The sequence below is a fragment of the Choloepus didactylus genome, chromosome 19, assembly GCF_015220235.1.
Source record: "Choloepus didactylus isolate mChoDid1 chromosome 19, mChoDid1.pri, whole genome shotgun sequence".
Lineage (NCBI taxonomy): Eukaryota > Metazoa > Chordata > Mammalia > Pilosa > Megalonychidae > Choloepus > Choloepus didactylus.
Window position 1 is genome coordinate 38,067,993 of NC_051325.1, and position 26,064 is coordinate 38,094,056.

Below are 26,064 nucleotides of genomic sequence, written 5' to 3' on the forward strand. Positions count from 1 at the left end.
AGTGTTTCTATGGAGATGTGACCCACCCAACTGTAGGTGATAACTCTGATTAGATAATTTCCATGGAGGCTTGGCCCCTCCTATTCACTGTGGGCCTTGATTAGTTCACTGGAGCCCTATAAAAGCTCAGACAGAAGGTGTGGGTTTGTTATAGCCAAGAGGGACACTTTGAAGAATGCCCAGGAGCTGAGAGAGGAGCTGCAGATGAGAGACAGTTTGAAGATGGCTGTAGAGAGCAGACTTTTGCTCCAGAGAAGCTAAGAGAGGACAGACGCCCCAAGAGCAACCGAGAGTGACATTTTGAAGAGGAACAGAAGCTAAGAGAGGACAAAACGCCCCAAGAGCAACGCTTTGGAGAATGCCATTTTGAAATGCAACCTGGGAGCAAGCAGACGCCAGCCACGTGCTTTCCCAGCTAACAGAGGTTTTGTGGACGCCAATAGCCTTTCTCCAGTGAAGGTACCCTTTGTTGATACCTTATCTTGGACACTTTATAGCTTTAAGACTGTAACTTTGTAGCCAAATAAACCCCCTTTATAAAAGCAAATCCATCTCTGGCATTTGCATTCCAGCAGCATTAGCAAACTGGAACAGGTTGTTTTTCTTTTTTAACTTTTACTTCAATTGTATTGAGATATATTCACATACCATACAGTCATCCAAAGTGTACAATCAGTTGTTCACAGTACCATCGTATAGTTTTTCATTCATCACCCCAATCTATTTTTTTAACATTTTCCTTGCACCAGAAAAAGTAAAATAAGAATAAAAAATAGAAGTAAAAAAGAACACCCAAATCACCCCCCCCATTTTTCATTTAGTTAGTTTTTTGTTCCCATTTTTCTACTCATCCATCCATACACTGGATAAAGGGAGTGTGATCCACAGGCTTTCACAATCACACTGTCACCCCCTGTAAGCTACATTGCTATACAATTGTCTTTAAGAGTCAAGGCTACTGGGTTGCAGTTTGATAGTTTCATGTATTTATGTCTAGCTATTCCAATGCATTAAAACCTAAAAAGGGTTATCTATATAGTGCATAAGAATGCCCACCAGAGTGTCCTCTCGACTCCATTTGGAATCTCTCAGCCACTGAAACTTTATTTCTTTTCATTTTACATCCCCCTTTTGGTCAAGAAGATGTTTTCAATCCCACAATGTTGGGTCCAGATTCATCCTTGGGAGTCATATCCTGCATTGTCAGGGATATTTACATCCCTGGATGTCAGATCCCACATAGAGGGGAGGGCAGTGAGTTCACCTGCTGAGTTGGCTTAGCTAGAGATAGTTAGAGAGGGCCACATCTGAGCAACAGAGAGGTATTCAGGGGGAGACTCTTAGGCACAATTATAAGCAGGTTTAGCCTCTCCTCTGCAGTAATGAGCTTCATAAGGGCAAGTCCTGAGATAGAGGGATCAGCACACCAAACCGCCAGTCCTCAATGTTTGTGAAAATATCAACAACAATCCAGGTGAGGAAGCCTAGCACCTCCGCATTTTCCCCGAGCTCCTCAGGGGGGCCCTGCATATATATTTTTATTCTCTGCCCAAATTACTTAGGGATGTGTCGCTGTTTAACACTAACCTATGCAAACCTACCATTTCTTACTTCCTATTAAAAGTTCCATGTAATTATGGTATTTGAACAAACCGTATGAGTTTAATTGTTTAGGCAGTATATATCCTACACCAACTAAACATCTCTTCCCTTGGTCTCACAGGAAATTTGAAGTTTTAAAACACAGTCAGTGTCTTCTTTTACCCTTTGGCCCGATTTGCCCTAGTCCTAACCACATCTGCGGCATTCATATCTCTAATTGAATCTGGATTCTTTCATGTTTTTAAACAGTTGCTGTATGTGCTAATACTGACATTCATATCTGCCAAGTTCTAGCTCTGAGTTTCAGGTGTCACACAGATACCTAAAGTTCCAGGGATCAATCAGGTTATACGCAGAGGTATCGATATCTCGGAATCCGGGGATAGCCAATACAATTCAGGAATAGATGACTGCTGTAAGAGCTTGCAGTCTAGGGACCGTTACAATAGGGTTGCTTGTCTTTTTATTGTTGAATTGTAGGATTTCTTTATATATCCTGGATATTAAGCCCTTTTTGGATATGTGATCTTCAAATATTTTCTTCCGTTGAGTAGGCTAACTTTTTACCTGCTTGAGAAAGTCCTTTGAAGCACAAAAGTTCTCAATTTTGAGGAAATCCCATTTACCTATTTTTTTTTCTTTCACTGCTTATGCTTTGGAAGTAAGGTCTAAGAAACCACCTCCAACCACCAGATCTTGAAGATGCTTCCATACATTTTCTTCTAGGAGTTTTTTGGTTCTGGCTTTTATATTTAGGTCTTTGATCGATTTGGAGTTAATTTTTGTATAATGTGTGAGATAGAAGCCCTCTTTCATTCTTTTGAATATGGCTATCCAGTTGCTCTGTCCCAGTTGGGTGGACTTGGAAGCCTTGTCAAAAATCAGTTGACCACATGGCAGTGTGATTGTAAAAGCCTTCTGGATCACAGTCCCTTTACCCATTGTATGGATGGATGAATAGAAAAATGGGGACAAAAACTAAATGAAAAGTAGGGTGTGGGGGAATGATTTGGGTGTTCTTTTTTACTTCTATTTTTATTCTTATTTTTACTTTTTCTGGTACAAGGAAAATGTTCAAAAAAAAGATTGGAGTGATGAATGCGCAACTATATGATGATACTGTGAACAATTGTACGCTTTGGATGATTGTATGGTATGTGAATATATCTCAATAAAATTGAATTTAAAAAAACAAACCAAAAAGTTACAATCTTCCATAAACACACAAAAAATTAAGCCTCTCAACAAAATTTGTTATAAGAAAGACTAAGCCAATGAGATGTTTAACAAATGGCAAATCAGAGCAGGATTACATTTTGCAGAGGCCCCACCCTCAAGGTTAGAACCTAATAAGCAGATGGAACTTCTCTACCCTGTTACAGTAATCTGTGTGCCAGACCATAAAGGCCATGAGAGGGCTAGAGATAGAGAGCCTGGAGCCAAGAGCCAATTTTCAACGGCAGGAACCCGAGTTCCCTGGGGAGGCCAGGCTGAGCCTGCATCACATCCATTACAGAGCTGATTTGTTAAACAGCTACATCTACCACAAAGTGCTTAACACAGTCTAGCAGACAGTAAGTACTCCCTGAAAGGAGATGAAGATATAAAGGAGACCTAGGCAAGCCTCCATTGTGTAAAGGAGAGCTGCTATCCATCTCAGGAACTTCCAAAGGAAATGCATTTTTTAGTGTTAACTATTTCACCCACAGAATTAGCTGCCAGGGAAACAGTCAAAGGCTGTGAAACTCTTTCACCTAGCTCACTTGAAAGCTCAGGTACAACTCTGGGACCAGTCTACTGTAACCCTCTTCCCCAGGACAGTAGAAGCATTTTATGAAGCAGAACGATGTCAAGGACCTGAGTCCAGAACTACCACTAAAAAGACAAAGAAAAAAGAAAAACAGAAAGACAAAAGCAGATTCAGCAAGACCCCCCCCCCCCCCAAAAAAAAGAGGTAAAATAGAAATAGAAGAGTAAAGGGAGAAAGAGGAGGAAATGGAGGAAAAAAAATCATGAATATCTTCAGAAATTACCCTGCAAATAGAAGCCCATTAATTTTTTAAGTTTTCAAAATTTATTGTTTTCTTTTAAATGATATAGACATTTAAAAATTTAGAAAACAGAATTTTCTCTTGGTATTTTAAAAATCCTGTTAGTATTGTCGTTTGTTTTCTACCAGATTTTTGTTCTAATCTGCAGGATGATTCTTAAAAATAATTATACACATCCAATTAAAAAATCAATTGACCACAGAGCTAGAGTTCTGCAGCTATGAAAGTCAGTATTACCCCATACAGGAATTGTAAAAAAAGCTGAAAAAGAGATCAGACTTCAATTAGAGATATGAATGAAGCTGATCTGGTTAGGACTAAGGCAAACCAGACTGAAGGGTAAGGATGGTATCGACAGTGTTTTTTTTTGTATTCAATTTTATTGAGATATATTCACATACCATACAATGATCCAAAGTGCATGATCAGTTGTTCACAGTACCATTATATAGTTGTGCATTCATTACCAGAATCAATTTTTGAACATTTTCTTTACCACACACAAAAAAAGAAAGAATATTAAAGTACAAAAGAATACCCAAGACATCCCATCTCCTTCACCCCTCCCTATTATTCATTTTTTTTTCATTTTTATTGAGATTGTTCAGATACCATACAATTATCCAAACATCCAAAGTGTACAATTACTTGCCCCTGGGTACCCTCATACAGCTGTGCATCTATCACACTTAATTTTTGTTCAATTTTTAGAAACTTTTCATTACTCCAGACAAGAAATAAAGTGAAAGATGAAAAAAGAAAAAAAGAAAAGGAAACTCTAAACCTCCCCTATCCCTAACCAACCCCCCTCAATTGTTGACTCCTAGTATTGATATAGTACGTTTGTTACTGTTTATGAAAAAATGTTGAAATACTACTAACTGTAGTATATAGTTTGTAATAGGTATATAGTTCTTTCCTATATGCCCCTCCATTATTAACTTCTAATTGTATCGTCATACGTTTGTTCTGGTTCATAAAGTGATTTCTAGTATTTGTACAGTAAATGGACATTGCCCACCAAAGGATTCACTTTTATACATTTCTATCTTTTGACCTCCAACTTTCCTTCTGGTGACATATATGACTCTGAGCTTCCCCTTTCCACCTCATTCACACACCATTCGGCGCTGTTAAGTTATTCTCACATCTTGCTACCAACACCCCTGTTCATTTCCAAACATTTAAGTTCATCCTAATTGAACATTCTGCTCATATTAAGCAACCACTCCCCATTATTAAGCCTCGTCCTATATCCTGGTACCTTATATTTCATGTCTATGAGTTTACATATTGTAATTAGTTCCTATCAGTGAGACCCTGCAATAATTGTCCTAATGTGTCTGGCTTATTTCACTCAGTATATTGCCCTCGAGGTTTTGTCATCAACCCATTTTTTTTAATATGGTTTTGTTCAGTCACCATACATTCCATCCCAAGTAAATACTCGATGGTTTTCTGCATGGTCATACATTTATGTGTTCACCACCTTCACCACTATCTATATAAGAGCATCTACATTACTTCCACAAGGCAGGAGGGAGAGTCAAAGAAGGTAGAGAGGCAAAAGAAAGAGGAAAAAAAGAAAATGACAGCTAGGAAGCAGCAAAAGGAAAAATAACCTTAAATCAAAGTAGAATAAAGAATCAGACAATACCACCAATGTCAAGTGTCTAACATGCCTCTCCTATCCCCCCCTCTTATCTGCATTCACCTTGGTGTATCACCTTTGTTACATTAAAGGAAGCATAATACAATGATTCTATTAGTTACAGTCTCTAGTTTATGCTGATTGCGTCCCTCCCCCAATGCCTCCCCATTTTTAACACCTTACAAGGTTGACATTTGCTTGTTCTCCCTCGTAAAAGAACATATTTGTACATTTTATCACAATTGTTGAATACTCTAGATTTCACCAAGTTACACAGTCCCAGTCGTTATCTTTCCTCCTTTCTTGTGGTGTCTCACATGCTCCCCATCTTCCTCTCTCAACCGTATTCATAGTTACCTTTGTTCAGTGTACTTACATTGTTGTGCTACCATCTCCAAAAATTGTATTCCAAACCACACACTCTTGTCTTCTGTCACCCTGTAGTGCTCCCTTTAGTATTTCCTGTAGGGCAGGTGTCTTGTTCACAAAGTCTCTCATTGTCTGTTTGTCAGAAAATATTTTGAGCTCTCCCTCGTATTTGAAGGACAGCTTTGCTGGATACAGGATTCTTGGTTGGTGGTTTTTCTCTTTCAGTATCTTAAATATATCACACCACTTCCTTCTTGCCTCCATGGTTTCTGCTGAGAGATCCGCACATAGTCTTATTAAGCTTCCTTTGTATGTAATGGATCGCTTTTCTCTTGCTGCTTTCAGGATTCTCTCTTTGTCTTTGACATTTGATAATCTGATTATTAAGTGTCTTGGCGTAGGCCTCTTCATATCTCTTCTGTTTGGAGTACGCTGCGCTTCTTGGATCTGTAATTTTATGTCTTTCATAAGAGATGGGAAATTTTCATTAATTATTTCCTCTGTTATTGCTTCTGCCCCCTTTCCCTTCTCTTCTCCTTCTGGGACACCAATGATACGTACATTATTGTACTTTGTTTCATCCTTGAGTTCCCGGAGACGTTGCTCATATTTTTTCATTCTTTTCTCCATCTGCTCCTTTGCATGTAGGCTTTCAGGTGTTTTGTTCTCCAGTTCCTGAGTGTTTTCTTCTGCCTCTTGAGATCTGCTGTTGTATGTTTCCATTGTGTCTTTCATCTCTTGTGTTGTGCCTTTCATTTCCATAGATTCTACTAGTAGGTTTTTTGAACTTTTGATTTCTGCCGTATACATGCCCAGTGCTTCCTTTACAGCCTCTATCTCTTTTGCAATATCTTCTCTAAACTTATTGAATTGATTTAGCATTAGTTGTTTAAATTCCTGTATCTCAGTTGAAGTGTACGTTTGTTCCTTTGACTGGGCCATTACTTTGTTTTTCTTAGTGTAGGTTGTAATTTTCTGTTGTCTAGGCATGGTTTCCTTGGTTATCCAAATCAAGTTTTCCCAGACCAGAACAGGCTCAGGTCCCAGAGGGAAGAAATATTCAGTATCTGGTTTCCCTGTGGGTGTGTCTTAGAAAATTCCTCCACCCTTTGATGCCTCAGGTCACTGTGCTTTTCTGCCCAGCAGGTGACGCCTGTTAGCCTGTTATTCTTGACTGGTGTGAGGAGGTATGGCCCTGTTCCCCCAGGCTCTGGGGTCTGGTTCTGAATGGAAAGGGCCCCACCCCTTTCCTCCTAGAGAAGACAGACCCCTCAGGTGGAGGTCATTAGCATTTCAGTGGTCTCGCTCTCTGCTTGTGGTGTCTCCACCCTTCCCTGAGTCACAGCCCTGGAAACTGAAAATGACTGGGGCTTTCTCCACTGAGCCAAAAAAGAAACAGATAGTCCCCTTCAGACCCAGTCCAAGGCAACCCTCCAGCTCTCCCAGGTCAGTCGTCACCCAAAGCCTCTGTCTGTTTTTTGGGGCTGCGTACCTGTAGTGAGCAGTTCACACTTGCTACTTAAAACCCCAGTTGGAGCTCAGCTGAGCTGTATTCGGTTGCTGGGAGAGAGCTTCTCTGTGGCACCACGCGGCTCTGCAGCTCTGGCTATGGGGGAGGGGGTCTCCCGACCTGGTTCCGCAGGTTTTACTTACAGATTTTATGCTGTGTTCTCGGGCATTCCTCCCAATTCAGGTTGGTGTATGATGAATGGATGATCTCGTTTGTCCCCCCGCAGTTATTCTGGATTATTTACTAGTTGTTTCTGGTTTTTTGTAGTTGTTCCAGGGGGACTACTTAGCTTCCACTCCTCTCTATGCCGCCATCTTGCCCCCCACAATTAATTTTTGAATGTTTTCATTACAGTGACAAAAAAAGAATAAAAGTTAAAGTAAAAAAGAACACTCAAAACATACTACCCCCTGTCCCTCCCTATTATTCATTTACTTTTTGTCCCCATTTTTCTACTCATCTGTCCATACACTGGTTTGAAGGGGTTGTGAATCACAAGGTTTTCACAATCAAACAGTCACGCAGTATAAGCTATATAGTTATACAATTGTCTTCAATAATCAAGGCTACTGGAATGCAGTTCAACAGTTTCAGGTATTTCCTTCTAGCTATTCCAATACACTAAAAACTAAAAAAGATATCTACATAATTCATAAGAATAACCTCCAGAATGTCCTCTCAACATTCTGGAAAAGAAAAAAGAAAAAAAAAAGAAATTGATGACTAAAACAAAATAAAAAAATAAAATAGAATAGAAAGGTCAGACGGCAACACCAACACCAAGAATCCCATACCCCTCCTTTATATCCTCTTAGAGACTTTTAGGTTTGGTATATTGCCTTTGTTACAATTAATGGAAGCATATTACAATGTTACTGTTAACTGTAGAGTCTAGTTTGCATTGAGTATATTTTTTCCCCAATACCATCCCATTTTCAACACCTTGGAAAGTTGACATTCATTTGTTTTCCCACATGTAAAAACATTCTTATATTTGTACATCTAATCACAATCATTGACCACTCTATGTTTCACTAAGTTATACAGTCCCAATCTTTATCTTCTATCTTTCCTTCTGGTGTCATACATACCCCTAACCTTCCTCTTTTAACTGAACTCGCAATCGTCTTTGTTGAGTTTACTTAAAATATGGTGCTACCATCACCCAGTATTAGGCTATCCATTTCTGGATCTACACAGTCAATCCTCTTGAACATTCTGTACTCCTTCATCAAATGCCCAGTATCTATCCTCTTTCTATCTCCTGGTATCTTCATTTCTACATTCTTATCCAAACCTCTCTCTCCTGTCTGTCTGTAGCACTCTCTTTAGTGTTTTGTATAGAGGAGGTCTCCTGTTCACGAACTCTCTCAGTGTCTATCTGTAAATATTTGAAATTCTCCCTCATTTTTTCTTATAGTTAACAGTAACATTGTAATATTCTTCCATCAGTTGTAACAAAGGCAATATACCAAAGCTAAATGTCAGTAAAGGTGGACATAAGGGAGGATTATGGGACTCGTTTTGTTGTTATTGTTTCTCAATTTTTTATTTTTTTATAGTTTATTCTTTTATTTTTTTCTCTTTGTTCTTTGTGGAAGAAATTGAAATGTTCTCAGATTGTGTTGGGTAAAGCAAGGTGTTGGAAATGAAATGATATATGGAAAAAATACAATTAATGCAAACTAGTGTCTATAGTTAATAGTAATATTATAATATGCTTCATTTAATTATAACAAAAGCAATATACCAGAGCTAAATGTCAATAAGAGGGGGATATAAGGGAGGGGTGTGGGATTCTTGTTGTTGTTGAGGCTGTCTCTCCTTTTTATTTATTTATTCTTCATTTAAAACATTTTTCTTTTCCTCTTCTCTCTTTGTGGAAGAAATAGAAATGTTCTCATATGGATTGTGGGAATGAACGCACAGCTATGTGACTATACTGGGAGCCATTGATAGTTCAATTAGGATAGATTGTATGATGTGTGACTAAAACTTTAAATATAAACAGAAAGATACAAGTGCTAGAGAAGATTTGGAGAGAGAGATATACCTATTCACTGTTGGTAGGGAAGTAGAACAGTGCAGACCCTGTGGAGGGCAGTGTAGTGGTACCACAGGAGGCTGGGTTTAGGACTGCCATATGATCCTGCAACCCTGTTTTGTGGTGTATACTTTGATGTACTGAATGCAGGACGTGAACAGACATTTGCACATTGATACTATGGCAGCATTATTCACGATTTGCATCAGATGGAGGTGGCCTCAGGGCACATTGATGAATGGAGGGGTGAACTGTGTGGTATATACATGCGACAGAATATTGAGCCCTTGCAAGAAGGAGTGAAGTCGTGAGGCATGCACCTAGGTGAATGAACCCTGAGGACATTATGCTGAGTGAAATAAGCCAGAAATGAAAGGACAACTATTGTAAGGACACACCAATATAAATTAACTGTAATGAGCAAACACTGAAAATTGAATTTGAGAGCATAGTTTATCAGGGGATAGAATGGGGGGCAGAGATTGTGCAGTCTCCAATAAAGAAGTATAGAATGTTCAGTTATGCTTATTGTAAAGGTTCCTAGATTGTAAGCTTTTACAGCAGTCACATCTATTCATGAGTTGTAACTGTTATTTCTAAATTCTGAGATGCTGAACTCTTTCTCTGTCCCTGGAAATTTGGGTATTTGTGTGCCACCTGAGATGCCGAGTTAGAGTTCTGCATCACTGAAAGTCAGTATAACTCCATACAGCAACTGTTAAAGAAGCTGGAAGAGTTCTCTGCTCTTGTGCCACGTTATTCAAATAGTGGTAGTCCTGTGGTAGATTGAATCCTGTCTTCCACAAAGACATGTTTGGTTCCTAACCACTGGACCTTTACTGAAGGAAGGCCAATGGCATCCAAAAAACCTCTGTTAGCTGGAAAGGCACGTGGCTGGCATCTGCTGATCCCAGATTTTGTTCATCTCCTCTCTCGGCTCCTGTGTGTTCTTCAAAATGTTGCTCCTGGGTCGTTCTATCCTCTCTTAGCTTCTCTGGAGGAAACTGGGCTAGCATCCCCAAAGTGTCAGTGAAAGTCTCCAAAATGTCTCTCTTGGCTGCAGCCAACATCAGGGGTCGGGGTCTCCAGGGCCTGGAGAAAGATTCCCGGTCACACTGGGTTTCTTGGTGTGGCTCTGGGCTATGGGTCTGGCCCCGGGCAGGAGCGTCCCCTGCCTGCTGGGGAGATGGCTGCAAGGAATGTGGTTTTTTTCTTCCTTTTGGCTCCCCTCTGCTCCTCTGGTCTCGAGACAATCAGCAGCAGGTGTGAGAAGGGGTATCCTCCATGCTAGACCCTGAGGCATTAGCCTAGCCCGCTGCCGCCATGCTTCACTGTGCGGCTCTCCCTGTTGTATCTGCAGCCACTCTCGGGTTTTTTTTTTTTTTTAAAGAACTAGTCCGTCTCCAAATGCCAGCCCACTGTTTCCCCACTGTTTCCCCATACCGCAGCATGGCTGCGGGACTTTCAGCCAACTCACTCACTCGTTTCAGAAGGCAGGCTCCTGGTTTCACCAAATGCACATTCCCTGTGGATTTAGCAGGCCTTGTCTGGCTGGTGCATCGCTGGCAGTGGTATTCTGGGTCACTTTCTGGTTTTTATCTAGTATTTTTCACAGAGGTGATTTTTTTGCCCTGTCTCACCTAGCTGCCATCTTAGGTTCTCCCCCGTAAGTTTTTATATGTTATGTTCTTGTTTTCATTTGTTTTGAGATACTTGCTGATTTCTCTTGCAGTTTCTTCTTTGATCCACTGATTGATTATGAGTGTGTTGTTTAACTTGCATAAATCTATGTATTTTCCAGTCCACCTGTCATTGATATCTAGCTTCATTCCATTATGATTAGAGAAAGTACTTTGTATAATTTCAGTCTTTTAAAATTTATTGAGATGCATTTTGTGCCTCAGCGTGTGGTCTGTGCTGAAGAATGATCCATGAGCACTTGAGAAGAATGTATATCCTGCTGTTTTGGGGGTGCATTCTTCTGTATATGTTGTTAGGTCTAGTTCAATTTATCAGATTATTCATTTCTACACTCTCTTCCAGGCCTCTATCCTGTTCTTTCCTTTCACCCTGCAGGACTCCCTTTAGTATTTATTGTAGGACAGGTCTCTGGTTAACAAACTCAATAAGATTTCAATCAACCTTGTTGATCACCTGTCTAGATGTTCTGTCTGTTGATGGGAGTGGTGTATTGAAGTCCTTAACTATTTTTATAGAGATTTGTATTTCTTCTTTTGGTTTTGCTAGTGTTTGCTTCTTGTATTTTGAGATACTTGGGTTAGATGCATATATATTTATGATTGTTATTTCTTCTTGGTGGATTGCCCCTTTTATTAATATATAATGTCCTTCTTTGTCTTTTATAGCAGCTTTTTATTTAAAGCTTATTTTACCCAGTATTGGTATAACTATACCCCACCTTTTTTTTTTGGATACTGTTTGTGTGGAGTATTTTTTTCTAACCTTTCACTTTCAGCCTATTTATATACCTGGGTCTGAGATGTGTCTCTTGTCAACAGCATCTAGATTACTCAGGTTTTTTTTTTTTTTTTTTTTTTTTTTAATCCATTCTGCTGGTCTGTATCCTTTGATTGGAGAGTTTAATTGATTAACATTCAGTATTACTACTGTAAAGGCAGTATTTACTTCAACCATTTTATCCTTTGGCTTTTGTATTTCACATCTTATTTTTGTCTCTCTTTATGCCCTTTTAGTTACCTTTACTGATACTGTTCATTTCTACACTCTCCTCCAGGCCTCTATGTCTCCTGTTCTTTCCTTTCACCCTGCAGGACTCCCTTTAGTATTTATTGTAGGACAGGTCTCTGGTTAACAAACTCTCTCAGCTTCTGCTTCTCTGTGAATATCTTAAACTCTCTCTCATTTTTGTCAGATAGAGAATTCTTGGCTGGCAGTTTTTGTTTGTTTGTTTTTGTTTTTTCCTGGTATCTTGAATATTCATATCACTCATTGCTGCCTTGCCTCCCTTGATTCTGATAAGAAATTGGCACTTAGTTCTTATTGGGCATCCCTTGTATGTGATGAATCGCTTTTCTCTTGTTCCTTTCAGAATTCTCTTTATTTTTGGTATTTGACATGCTGTTTAGTATGTGTCTTGTAGTAGGTGTGTTTGGATATATTTGGTTTTTAGTATGCTGTGCTTTTTATAGTTGGATACCAGTGTCTTTCATCAGAGTTGGGAAGTTCTTGGCCATTAACCCGTCAAATGTTCCTTCTTCCCCTTTTCCCTTCTCATTTCTTTCTGGAACACCTATGACATGAATATTTGTGCCCTTCATATTGTCAGTCAGTTCCCTAAGACCCTGCCCATTTTTTTCTCATTCTTTCTCTGTCTTTTCTTTTGTCTGTTTGGATTTGGATGCTCTGTCTTCTAGCTTGCTGATCCTTTCTTCTGCCTCTTTAAATCTGTTGTGTGTCTCTAATGTATTTTTAATTTCATCTATTTTGCCTTTCCCGTAAGGTTTCTTATTTTTCTTTTTATGCTTTCAAATTCTCCTTTATGCTCACCTGGTGTCTTCTTAAAATCTCTTTAGCCATCTCCTTGAATTGATTTAGGAGACTTGTTTTATTAGTTGTTCCAGATTCTGTATCTCCTCCAAAAGTTTTATTTGCCCTTTTGGGTCATATCTTCCTGTTGCTTGAGATGGCTTATTATTTTTTGCTGATGCCTGGGCATTGGATTATCTTGGTGCGTTTACTCTGAAGGTCAGATCCTCTCTCTTGGCAAAGCTTTTGTTGCTGATTTGGTTTATGTTAATGCTCTTCTTTGACATTTTGTTTGTCAGTATTACCCAACCCGGGCTGGGCCAGGGACCCATTAAAGAATTGCACACCAGTTCCATAGGGTCCTGGGGAGATAGTCAGGTAAAGATACCAAAAAGCCCTTAATCTCGCCCCCCAGTGTGTATTCTCCTGGCCTGCCCAGCATATGGCCCTCTTTGTCCAAAAGCCTTTTAGATGTCTTCCCAGAGGTCCGCTTTCCTTGCCTGCTAGCATAGGGGGCTCTTCGGCAACCTATTGCCCTCAGCTCTCAGAAGGCAGGCTATTTTTAGCTGTTAACTCCAGACAATGGGGTTATTAGGCCTGTCTCAGCAGTCCAAATTCACTGACCCAAAGCTGGCACAGTGCTGGACCATGTCCTGCTCTGTTCTTGGGAGAGTAGACCTCTGCTGCCCCTTCAGTTGGGAGCAGCCCACCTACCAGGGACCAGAGGCCCAGAAGCTTTCTGCTCTTAGAGTGGGGGATGGGGCTGAGGGGTTTACTCATGATTTCTCACCCCTGCTTCCCCATCTCTTCTTTCTGCACTTTACTGGGTGTTGCACAGACTCCCCCCGATCTCCAGAGCTCCAAAACTGTTGCTCTGGACAGTTGCTGCCTCTTCCCTAGTTGTTTTCCTGGGAGAAAAGTGAGTCCAGTCTCTCCCTAATCAGACATCTTGGATCCTCTTGAGTGTGCTATTTCAGCGTCTCGGTCCTGGAGATGAACAGGGAGGCCCATATAGCAAAAGTTTAAGTTTGACTTTTAAAGAAACTGCCACACTGATTTCAAAAGTGACTGCCCCACCAGTGAGGTATAAGGGTTCCAATTTCTCCGTATCTCTGCCAACACTTGTTATTGTCTGTCTTTATTATAGTCATTCTAGTGGATGTGAAATGTTATCTCATTATAGTTTTAATTTGCATTTCCCTAATGAGTAATGGTATTGACCATCTTTTCATGGGTCATTTACATATGTTGTTTGGTGACATACCTTTTCATATCTTTCGCCTATTTTTTAATTGGGATGTTTGTCTTCTTAGTGTTGATTTGCAAGAGGTCTTTTTATATTCTGGATACAAGTCTTTTATCAGATGTGTTTTGCAGATATTTTCTCCTAGTCTGTGACTTGTCTTTTTAAAATCACGTCATTTGAAGCAGACATTTTGAATTTTGATGAGTTCTAGTTTATCTGTTTTTTTCTTTTGTAGTCCATGTTTTTGGTGTCATATCTAAGAATCTTTGTCAAACTCAAGGTCATGAAAATTTACCCTTGTTTTCTTCTAAAAGTTTTACTACAGTAGTTCTTACACTTAGCTCTTTGATCCATTTTGAGTTAATTTTTGTATATAATGTGAGGTAGGGATTGAACTTCATTCTTTTGCATGTGAATATTCAGTTGTCATAGTATCATTTGTTCTAGAAGTGGCAGTGTTTTTAGATGCAACACAAAAAGCACAATCCAAAAAGAGAAAAATTTGTAAGTTGGACTTTATTAAAATTAGAAATGTCTGCTCTTGCAAAAGACACTGAGAATGAAAAGACAAACCACAGACTGGGAAAAAATATTTTCAAAACAAATATCTGATAAAGGACTTCTTTCCAACATATACAAGGCACTCTTAAAACTCAACAATAAGAAAACAAATAACCCAATTTAAAAATGGGCAAAAGATCTGAATAGGTACCACCAAAGAAGAGATACAGATATCCAATAAGCACACGAAAAGGTGCTCAACATAATTTATCATAAGGTGACTGTAAATTCAAACATCAGTGAGCTACTACTACACACCTACTAGAATGACTTAAATCCAAAAAGCTGATAATAAAGATGCTGATGCGGATACTAAGCAATAGGAACCTCTTGCATTACTGGTAAGTTGTACAGCCACTTTGGAACACAGTTTGGCAGTTTCCATGGCTAAACATAGTCTTACCATTTGGTCCAGGAATCACCCTCTTAGATATTTACCCAATGGAGTTGAAAATATGTGTCTACACTATAACCTGCACAGAAATGTTTATAGCAGCACTATTCATAATTACCCAAAACTGGAACCAACCAAGATGTCCTTCAGAAGGTGAATGGATAAACAATATGTGGGTATAACTACAAATGAAATATTATTCAGCAATAAAAGAAATGAATTACCAAGCCACAAAAAAACCTGGAGGAACCTTAAATGCCTGTTGCTTAAGTGAAAGAACCCAGCTTGAATGTATGATTCGAACAATCTGACATTCTGGAATAGGCAAAACTATAGAGACAGTATAAAGATGAATAGTTGCCAGGATTTTTGTTTTCAATATAGTTCTGATTTCATTCATCTTCGAGGTGTAATTTATATATTGTTAATACAGTATTTAGTTAATATAGTCCATAAAATCTTAAACATAAAGCTTGATGAATTTTTTTTGTCCCTCCGCCCTATTTTTTTTTTTTTTGTCCCCGTTTTTCTACTCATCCATCCATACACCATCCAAAGGGGAGTGTGATCCATGGGGCTTTAACAATCACATTTTCACTTCTTGTAAGCTACATTGTTATACAGTCGTCTCAAGATTCAAGGCTACTGGGTTGTAGATAGATAGTTTCAGGTATTTACTACTAGCTATTACAAGCCATTAAAACCTAAAAAGAGTTACCTATGTTCTGCTTAAGAGTGCCCACCAGAGTGACCTCTCAGCTCCTTTTGGAATCTCTCAGCCACTGAAGCTTTATTTCATTTCGTTCCGTGTCCACCTTTTGGTCAAGAAGATGTTCTCCATCCCACGATGCCAGGTCTAGATTCCTCCCCGGGAGTCATATGCCACGTTTCACTCACAGTTGATTGAGTCACATCTCCATGGAAACAATCAAAGGATTCCAATCTAATCAACACTAAATACGTGTGCCCACACAAGACTGCATCAAAGAACATGGCGTTTGGGGGCATAATACATCCAAACCAGCACAATCACCTTCTTTAGTACCCAGACCCCTCCTCCACAAAAGTAACCACTGTTAACAATTGGGATATAAAGTTTTCCTGTGTTTATTTATAAATACATATGCCTATAGAAATATGTAGTTTTGTTTTTGTTTGCAAAAATAGCATTATACTGTATATGTTTTGCAACTTTGAAAAATGTCTTTGGATCTTTCCATTTTAGACACTGATAAATTATGTTAATGGATACATGGTTTGCTATTCTGTGGTATGAATATGCAATTTATTTATTTAGCTGGTCATGAATTGTTATAGAAATGGTGATTTTTTGTTATAGAAATGGTGATTTTTATTCTTTTGAAGAATTTAAAAAATTTAATGAATATAAAACTAGTATATATATAAGTTTTTGCAGAATACCTAATATTTCAGCCTCAGTGGTTTTCGTAATTATCTGAAGAGAATCACTGGTCATGAAAATGTTCACAGTCTGTACTTTGGTTAACCTTTACTGCATGAAGTTAATTTAAGTTTTTAAAATTTGTCTTATTTCTGTAGAGACTTAAAATGTCTTTTTTGGGGGTACTTTGTAATTTAAATTTAAGATAAGTAACCTGCACTTTTAAAAAGGCATTGTTTGAAGCTTATTATAAAGCCACAGTTGCCAAGACAGCATGGTACTGGCACAAAGATAGACATATAGATCAATGGAATCGAATTGAGAATTCAGAGATAGACCCTCAGATCTATGGCCGACTGATCTTTGATAAGGCCCCCAAAGTCACCGAACTGAGCCATAATGGTCTTTTCAACAAATGGGGCTGGGAGAGTTGGATATCCATATCCAAAAGAATGAAAGAGGACCCCTACCTCACCCCCTACACAAAAATTAACTCAAAATGGACCAAAGATCTCAATATAAAAGAAAGTACCATAAAACTCCTAGAAGATAATGTAGGAAAACATCTTCAAGACCTTGTATTAGGAGGCCACTTCCTAGACTTTACACCCAAAGCACAAGCAACAAAAGAGAAAATAGATAAATGGGAACTCCTCAAGCTTAGAAGTTTCTGCACCTCAAAGGAATTTCTCAAAAAGGTAAAGAGGCAGCCAACTCAATGGGAAAAAATTTTTGGAAACCATGTATCTGACAAAAGACTGATATCTTGCATATACAAAGAAATCCTACAACTCAATGACAATAGTACAGACAGCCCAATTATAAAATGGGCAAAAGATATGAAAAGACAGTTCTCTGAAGAGGAAATACAAATGACCAAGAAACACATGAAAAAATGTTCAGCTTCACTAGCTATTAGAGAGATGCAAATTAAGACCACAATGAGATACCATCTAACACCGGTTAGAATGGCTGCCATTAAACAAACAGGAAACTACAAATGCTGGAGGGGATGTGGAGAAATTGGAACTCTTATTCATTGTTGGTGGGACTGTATAATGGTTCAGCCACTCTGGAAGTCAGTCTGGCAGTTCCTTAGAAAACTAGATATAGAGCTACCATTCGATCCAGCGATTGCACTCCTCGGTATATACCCGGAAGATCGGAAAGCAGTGACACGAACAGATATCTGCACGCCAATGTTCATAGCAGCATTATTCACAATTGCCAAGAGATGGAAACAACCCAAATGTCCTTCAACAGATGAGTGGATAAATAAAATGTGGTATATACACACGATGGAATACTACACGGCAGTAAGAAGGAACGATCTGGTGAAACATATGACAACATGGATGAACCTTGAAGACATAATGCTGAGCGAAATAAGCCAGGCACAAAAAGAGAAATATTATATGCTACCACTAATGTGAACTTTGAAAAATGTAAAACAAATGGTTTATAATGTAGAATGTAGGGGAACTAGCAGTAGAGAGCAATTAAGGAAGGGGGAACAATAATCCAGGAAGAACAGATAAGCTATTTAACGTTCTGGGGATGCCCAGAAATGACTATGGTCTGTTAATTTCTGATGGTTGTAGTAGGAACAAGTTCACTGAAATGTTGCTATATTATGTAACTTTCTTGGGGTAAAGTAGGAACATGTTGGAAGTTAAGCAGTTATCTTAGGTTAGTTGTCTTTTTCTTACTCCCTTGCTATGGTCTCTTTGAAATGCTCTTTTATTGTATGTTTGTTTTCTTTTTAACTTTATTTTTCATACAGGTGATTTGAAAAAAGAAGGGAAAGTTAAAAAAAAAAAAAAAAAAAAAAAAAAAAAGAAAAAAGACAAACAAGGGGAAAAAAAAAAAAAAAAAAAAAGATGTAGTGCCCCCTTGAGGAGCCTGTGGAGAATGCAGGGGTATTCGCCTACCCCACCTCCATGGTTGCTAACATGACCACAGACATAGGGGACTGGTGGTTTGATGGGTTGAGCCCTCTACCATAAGTTTTACCCTTGGGAAGACGGTTGCTGCAAAGGAGAGGCTAGGCCTCCCTGTATTTGTGCCTAAGAGTCTCCTCCTGAATGCCTCTTTGTTGCTCAGATGTGGCCCTCTCTCTCTGGCTAAGCCAACTTGAAAGGTGAAATCACTGCCCTCCCCCCTACGTGGGATCAGACACCCAGGGAAGTGAATCTCCCTGGCAACGTGGAATATGACTCCCAGGGAGGAATGTAGACCCGGCATCGTGGGACGGAGAACATCTTCTTGACCAAAAGGGGGATGTGAAAGGAAATGAAATAAGCTTCAGTGGCAGAGAGATTCCAAAAGGAGCCGAGAGGTCACTCTGGTGGGCACTCTTATGCACACTTTAGACAACCCTTTTTAGGTTCTAAAGAATTGGGGTAGCTGGTGGTGGATACCTGAAACTATCAAACTACAACCCAGAACCCATGAATCTCGAAGACAGTTGTATAAAAATGTAGCTTATGAGGGGTGACAATGGGATTGGGAAAGCCATAAGGACCAAACACCACTTTGTCTAGTTTATGGATGGATGTGTAGAAAAGTAGGGGAGGGAAACAGACAGACAAAGGTACCCAGTGTTCTTTTTTACTTCAATTGCTCTTTTTCACTCTAATTATTATTCTTGTTATTTTTGTGTGTGTGCTAATGAAGGTGTCAGGGATTGATTTAGGTGATGAATGTACAACTATGTAATGGTACTGTAAACAATCGAAAGTACAATTTGTTTTGTATGACTGCGTGGTATGTGAATATATCTCAATAAAATGATGATTTAATAAAAAAAAAAAAAAAAAAAAAAAAAAGACATTGTTTTCCAGCAATAAACTGTTGATATAGATCAGTAGGTAATAAGTACAAAGACTTTCTCCCTGCCTCTTGATGTCATAGTTATATGACAAACAGTCTTTTGATATTGAGGGGTAGGTAATAATAATTGTATAGAATTTGGTAATGATGTCTTTTGAGGACGTTTTTTAGCAAGCACTTTGAATTAGACTCTCCTGTGCAATGCAGTGTTAAGACTTTTATGTTACATCTCCTTTTCTTTAGAAATTCTGGTTGACTATTAATGATTTTGTGATTTATACCTTCCCTATTTAAAATAAAAAAGCCTTAATAGCAGATTTTAAGTTATAAAACATCTGAACTGGTGCAATTTAAATAAAGTGAAGGGAAAAATATATACCAGTCCAAGGAAATAAGTTAGTCATTATTAATAGTTGAGGCCAAATTTTATCTTTGAGCATTCTCCTGTGTAAGTCAAAGTATGAAACACATTGGATTTTATAGAGTTTATAGAATTCTTGTTCCATTTCATTTTGACAGACTTGAGACATCGGAATTGTTTTATATTAGAAAAAAATTTAGTGGAAGCTAAATTTTTAAGTAAATACAGTTTTATTGAAATCTATTCACATACCATACAGTCATCCATGGTATACAATCATCTGTTCACAGTACCATCATATAGTTGTGCATTCATCACCCCAGTCTATTTTTGAACATTTTCCTTATACCAGAAAGAATCAGAATAAGAATAAAAAATAAAAATAAAAAAGAACACCAAATTCACCCCCCCATCCCACCCTATTTTTCATTTAGTTTTTGTCCCCATTTTTCTACTCATCCATCCATACGCTGGATAAAGGGAGTGCGATCCACAAGGTTTTCACAATCACACTGTCACCCCTTGTAAGCTACATTGTTATGTAATCGTCTTCAAGAGTCCAGACTACTGGGTTGGAGTTTGATAGTTTCAGGTATTTACTTCTAGCTATCCCAGAACATTAAAACCTAAAAGGTGTCATCTATATAGTGCATAAGAATGTCCACCAGAGTGACCTCTTAACTCCATTTGAAATTTCTCAGCCACTGAAACTCCATTTCATTTCATTTTGCATCCCCCTTTTGGTCAAGAAGATATTCTCAATCCCATGATGGCAGGTCCATATTCATCCCTGGGAGTCATATCCTGCATTGCCAGGGAAATTTACACCTCTGGGAGTCAGGTCCCACATTGTGGGGTGGGGTGGGGTGGGCAGCGAGTTCACTTGCCGAGGTGGCTTGGTTATAGAGACAGAGGGCCACATCTGAGCAACAAAGAGGTACTCAGGGGAAGACTCTTAGACACAATTATATGCATGCTTAGCCTCTCCTTTGCAGTAATGAGCGTCATAAGGGCAAGTCCCGTGATAGAGGGCTCAGCACATCAGACTGCCAGACCTCAGTGTTTGCAACAACATCCCCATCAGTCCAGGTGAGGAAGTCCAACACCCCTGCATTTTCCCCCAACTCCTTAGGGGGGCTCTGCAAATATATTTTTATTCTCTGCCTAAATTACTTCGGGATGTGTCAGTATTTCTCTCTAACCTATACAAACCTACCATATCTCACTTCCTGTTCAAAGTTCATGTAATTGTGGTGTTTGAACAAACTGACTGTAGATTTATACTGTTTAGAAAATATAGATCCTGCAACAAATAGACGTCTCTTCCCTTGGTCTCACATGGAAGTTGCAGTTTTAAAACACAGTCAGTTTCGACCTTTACCCTTTGGCCTGGTTTGCCCTAGTCTTTACCAGATCTGCTTCATTCATATCACTAATTGAAGTCTGGGCTCTTTTTTCAGATTTTTTTTTTTTTTTTTTAAAGTTGCTGTATGCATTAATACTGACATTCATATGCCGAGCTCTAGCTCTGAGTTTCAGGTGTCACGCAGGTACCCGATGTTCCAGAGACGAATCAGGTTATATACACTAAGGGAACAGCATCTCAATTGCAATTCAGGAATAAATTTGACTGCTGTAAGAGCTTACAATCTAGGGACCATTACAGTAATCGCTCCTCTCTTAGGCTATGTTCTGAAATTCAATTCTGAGTTTACACGTTGTAGTTAGCCCATATTGGTGAGGCATTATAGTGTTTGCCTTTGTTTCTGGCATACTTCACTCAAAATGCTGTGTACCTGCTTGCGTGTCTCACAGCTTCACTCCTTCTCGTGGTTGCTCAGTATTCCATTGTATGCATACACCACACACAGTTCACCATTCTGTTCCTCAGTCTATTTACCCTTAGGCCACCTCCACCTGTTGCAAACCATGAATACTGCCTCCATAAACACCAGTGTGCAAATGTACATTCTTGTCTCTGCTCTCAGATCTCCCAATTACATACCCCATAATGAGGTTGCAGGACTTTATGGCCCCCACATACTTAGCTTTTTTTGGAACCACCACACTGACCTCGAGAAAGGCTACACCATTCTGCCTGCTCATCAACAGTAGATAGGTATATCCCTCTCTCCATGTTTCCTCTAACACTTTTACTCCTATTTATATTTTTTTCCTACAGTTTTATAGTTATAGTCACATACCATACATTTATCCACAGTGTACAGTCATTTGTTCATGGTATCGTTATAAAGTTGTACATTTGTCCCCGCAATCAGCACTTGAACATACTGATTACTACCAAATTTTTTTTTTTTTAGGAAATAATAAAAAAGATGATAAAAAGAAAAATAACATGCCATACAATACAGTATAATAATAATGACAGAATACAACACCACCACCAAGAATCGCATATCCCTCCCTTATATCCCCCTCTCATACACATTTAGCTTTGGTATATTGCCTTCATTATATTTAATGGAAGCATATTACAATGTTACTGTTGACCATCGACTCCAGTTTGCTTGGATTGTTTTCTCCCAAATACCATCCCTTTTTCAACACTCTGCATGATTGACATTCATTTGTTCTCCCACGTGTAAAAATATTTTTATATTTGTACATTTAGTAACAGTTATTGGCCACTCCAGTTTTTGCCAAATTGTACAGTCCCAGTCTTTATCATCTGTCTTTACCTCTGGTGTCATACATTCCCCTATCCCGCCTCTTTGAGCTTTCCTCACAGACATCTTTGTTCAGTGTGCTTACAGTATTGTGCTACCATCACACACTATTATGCTGTCTGTTTCTGGATCTGTACAGTCAATCCTGCTGAACATTCTGTAGTCTTTCAGCATCAAATGCCTGATCTCTACTCTCTTTCTATCTCCTGGTAGCCTGTGTTGTCACCTTTTAACTCTCAAAGTTTGTTCATTAATGTTTGTTCTTATTAGTGAGACCATACAGCATCTGTCCTTTTGTTTCTGGCTAACTTCACTCAACATAGTGTCCTCAAGGTTCATCCACCTTATTATATGTTCCATGTCTTTGTTCTGTCTCACAGCTGCATAATATTCCATCGTGTGTATATACCACAGTTTGTTTATCCACTCGTCATTGATGGACGTTTGGGCTGTTTCCATCTCTTGGGAATCATGAATAGTGCTGCAATAAACATCAGTTTACAAATGTTCATTTGTGTCTTAACTTTCAGTTCGTCTGAGTATATACCTAGCAATGGAATAGCTGTGTCATATGGCAAATCTATACTTAGCTAGTGGAAGCTAATTTTATATAAAAACTCAGGGCAGTGTTTACAGTTTCTCTTATTGTGTTTATATACTTCTTACGTACTACCTGGCAAATAGTAAGCAATAAGTAAATTTAGTTTGACTTGAATCTTTACATTTCCCCTCTTAATTCTGCTTTCTCTATGGCTGTTATCCTTGTAGCAAATATTTCTAGTCTTTTTACCTAATCCCCAAAAGCCTAAGAACAGATTTTTATTATAAGAACACATTCAATTTTATTCAAACACTATAAATGGTAAATAACAAAGATTTGCAGAGCTTTTTTTTTTTCCTCACATGTAACTGTTTAATCTTTACACCAGCCCTATGAAGGTAAAGGTGGTATTATCCCAGTTTTTCAGACAAGGAAACTGGGACCTGGAGAGGTTAAAGAACTCAAATAGTGTTAACATAGTAAGAGTTGGAGCCAGGAATCAAGGCCACGTTTTCTTATTTTGCTAAAAATGTCATGCTTTTTCCTGGGGATTAACCTTTCCATGATTAGGGACTGGAGAAGGCATATGCTCGAGTTGCTGATTTATTACATTTCTTTATTCATTTCATTCAACAAATATTTAAGTGTTTACTGTGTACCATTGTTTTAGGCTCTTGGGATTCATCAGTGAACAAAACAAAGATCCTTGCTTACATGGAATTTGTATTCTAGCAAGGGAGACAAAAATAATAAGCATAATTAGTGAGTAAGTTACTTAGTATGTCGGCAAGTGATAAAATCTATAGGAGAAAAAAGTATTCAGGATAGGTGGTGCAGATTATAATATTGACCAAGAAAACAAATAGAACAAAGACCCTAAGTCTAGAACATACTGGCATATTTAAGGAATAATAAAGAGGATAGTGTGCCTGCAGAAGAGAAAAGGATAGAAGGAAATGAAATATGGAGGTTGGGAGCAGGGGGAGCTTGCATCATATAGTGTCTTGTAGGTCCTTCTAAGGATTTAGTCTTTTACTATTAATAAAATGGTGACTGATCAGATTGGTGGTGAGAAATAGTTAGAGTCTGTATATGTTTTGAAGATAGAGATAGTAGAATTTGCTGATGGGTTGGAGAGGAAATGTAAAAGAAAGAGAGGAGTAAAGGATGACTCCAACGATTTTTTAGCTTGAGCATCTAAAAGGATAGAGTTGCTATCAACTGAGATGGGAAGGCTTGCAGAGTACAGAAGGTTTGTGGGATGATCAGGAGTTCAGTTTTCAATATCTTGTTTGAAATATTTTTTAAATACCCAAGTGAAATTGTTTAGAGTTGAGGAGTGGGGTCTGGAGACGTAAATTTGGGACTTGTTAGTATACGGATAATATTTAAAGCCTTAAGATGATAAATAAAAGAAGAAAAGGGGACCAAGAACTGAGCCCTGGTTTACTCCAACATTAAGAGATTGGAGAGGAGAGAAGGAATCTTCAGAGGAGAGACTGAGAAGGAATAATCATGAGATAGGACATAAACCTAGAGAATGTGACCCGGAAACCCAATCACAGAGGAGAGCATGCTCAACTGTGTCAGATTTTGCTTATTGGTCAGGTAGGATGAACATTAGAATTGACTATTATGTTTAGCAATGGGAAGGCCATTGGTTATTATGGGGCCTTGAGCAGGATATGGAAATGACCTGGTAAGTACTATTTATGTAATTTAAAAATGGGATTTTTTTGAGGTTTACATTTTCTCCTTTGCCATGTTCAGGTTTGCTGATTATTGGTGGTATGTCTGACAGTGGATCACAGCTTGGTTCAATGGGTAGCCTGACCATGAAATCACAACTTCAGATCACTGGTAAGTCTTAGAAAAGATCCACTACTTTTATTATTATTGTTTTCTCTAAGATAAAAAAGTAACCCAAGAGAAGTAAATCTTCAGTGCTTGTTAAATATCAGATGCTGAATTAATTTTTGTTTAATGAATGAATGAACAAAATTTTTAGGAATGTAAAAATCACATTTTTATTTCAGGATATTACTGTATATTTTGCATGGGTTTTTTACCCCAGTAAAGATGGCTGCCTGGGCAGTTGCTGCCACTGTTTTTTGTTTGTTTTTGTTTTAGCAGTTTTATTGAGATATAATTCATGTATCATACAATTTACCCATTTAAAATGTCTGGTTTTTAGTATATTCACAGAATTGTACATCCATCGCAACATTCAATTTTAGAACATTTTCATCACCCCCAAAAAGAAACCTCATACCTATTAGCATCACTCTCCATTTTCCCATAATGGCCTCCCTAGCTCTTGGCACCCACTAATCCACTTTCTATATCTGCAGATTTGTTTATTCTTTATGTTTCATATAAATGGAATCATATAATATGTAGCTTTTTGTGATTGGCTTAGTTCACTTAGCATAATGTCTTCAAAGTTCATTTATTTGTAGCATGTATCAGTACTACATTCCCTTTTTTTAAATACATTTTTTATTGTGAAATTTAACATATATCGAACAGTGATAACTTTCAAAGTACGATTTAAAAAGTAGATAGCAAATTTCAAAGAATGTTGTGGGTTACAGTTCCACCATTTCAGTTATTTCCTTCTAGCTATTCTAATACCGTAGCATAAAAATATATATAGAGAGAGAGGCAGTGACCACCCTAACTTGTTCATATTAAAAAGGGGTGTCGATGTTATGGGGAGGGAGGCTGCATCTGTTGATGTTCTTAAAGAGACTGTTGTCTCTGGGTTTTAGGACTTGCCTGGCTTTGGAACATTCTGGTGGATTTAAGTTTCTGAAAAATAAACTTAGTGAGTGAAACTTTTGTGGTCTCAAAAATAGGGACCTAAGTATTTCAGGACTACTGTTGGTTAGGGCTTGGCATACTGTGGCCATTTGGGATATCTAGCTTGCATAAGAGTAACCTCTAGGATAGCCTCTAGACTCTATTTGAGATCTCTTTGCCACTGTAACCTTATTTTGTTACTTTTCATTTTCCCCTTTTGGTCTAGTAGGCATTTTCAATCCCTCGATGCCAGGGCCAGGCTCATTCCTGGGAGTTGTGTTCCACATTGCCAGGGAGATTCATTCCCCTGGGAGTCATGTCCCACGTGGGTGGGGGGAATAGCGTCCCCTAATTTTAATTAACAATTCTGTACAGGCTAATGACCTGCATCTTCAAAGGAATTAATTTCCCTGGGTTTTAGTCCTAATTCTGACATAGTTCACTAATGTCTTGAGCCTCAGTTTCTTTGTAAACGAGGGATATTAAAATCCTTGTCATACTATT

General features: G+C 38.5%; 1 protein-coding gene across 6 annotated transcripts in view; it reads left to right on the forward strand.

The window, feature by feature from the left end:
- ITCH (itchy E3 ubiquitin protein ligase) overlaps nucleotides 1-26,064 on the forward strand; it is a 168,793-nt gene that overhangs the window by 16,481 nt on the left and 126,248 nt on the right. For all 6 annotated transcript variants that reach the window (XM_037811041.1, XM_037811038.1, XM_037811036.1 and 3 more), the window contains one exon: nucleotides 24,529-24,618. In XM_037811041.1, the coding sequence (XP_037666969.1) occupies nucleotides 24,549-24,618 (70 nt within the window). In that variant the 5' untranslated portion in view covers nucleotides 24,529-24,548. The remainder of the gene's footprint in view (nucleotides 1-24,528; nucleotides 24,619-26,064) is intronic.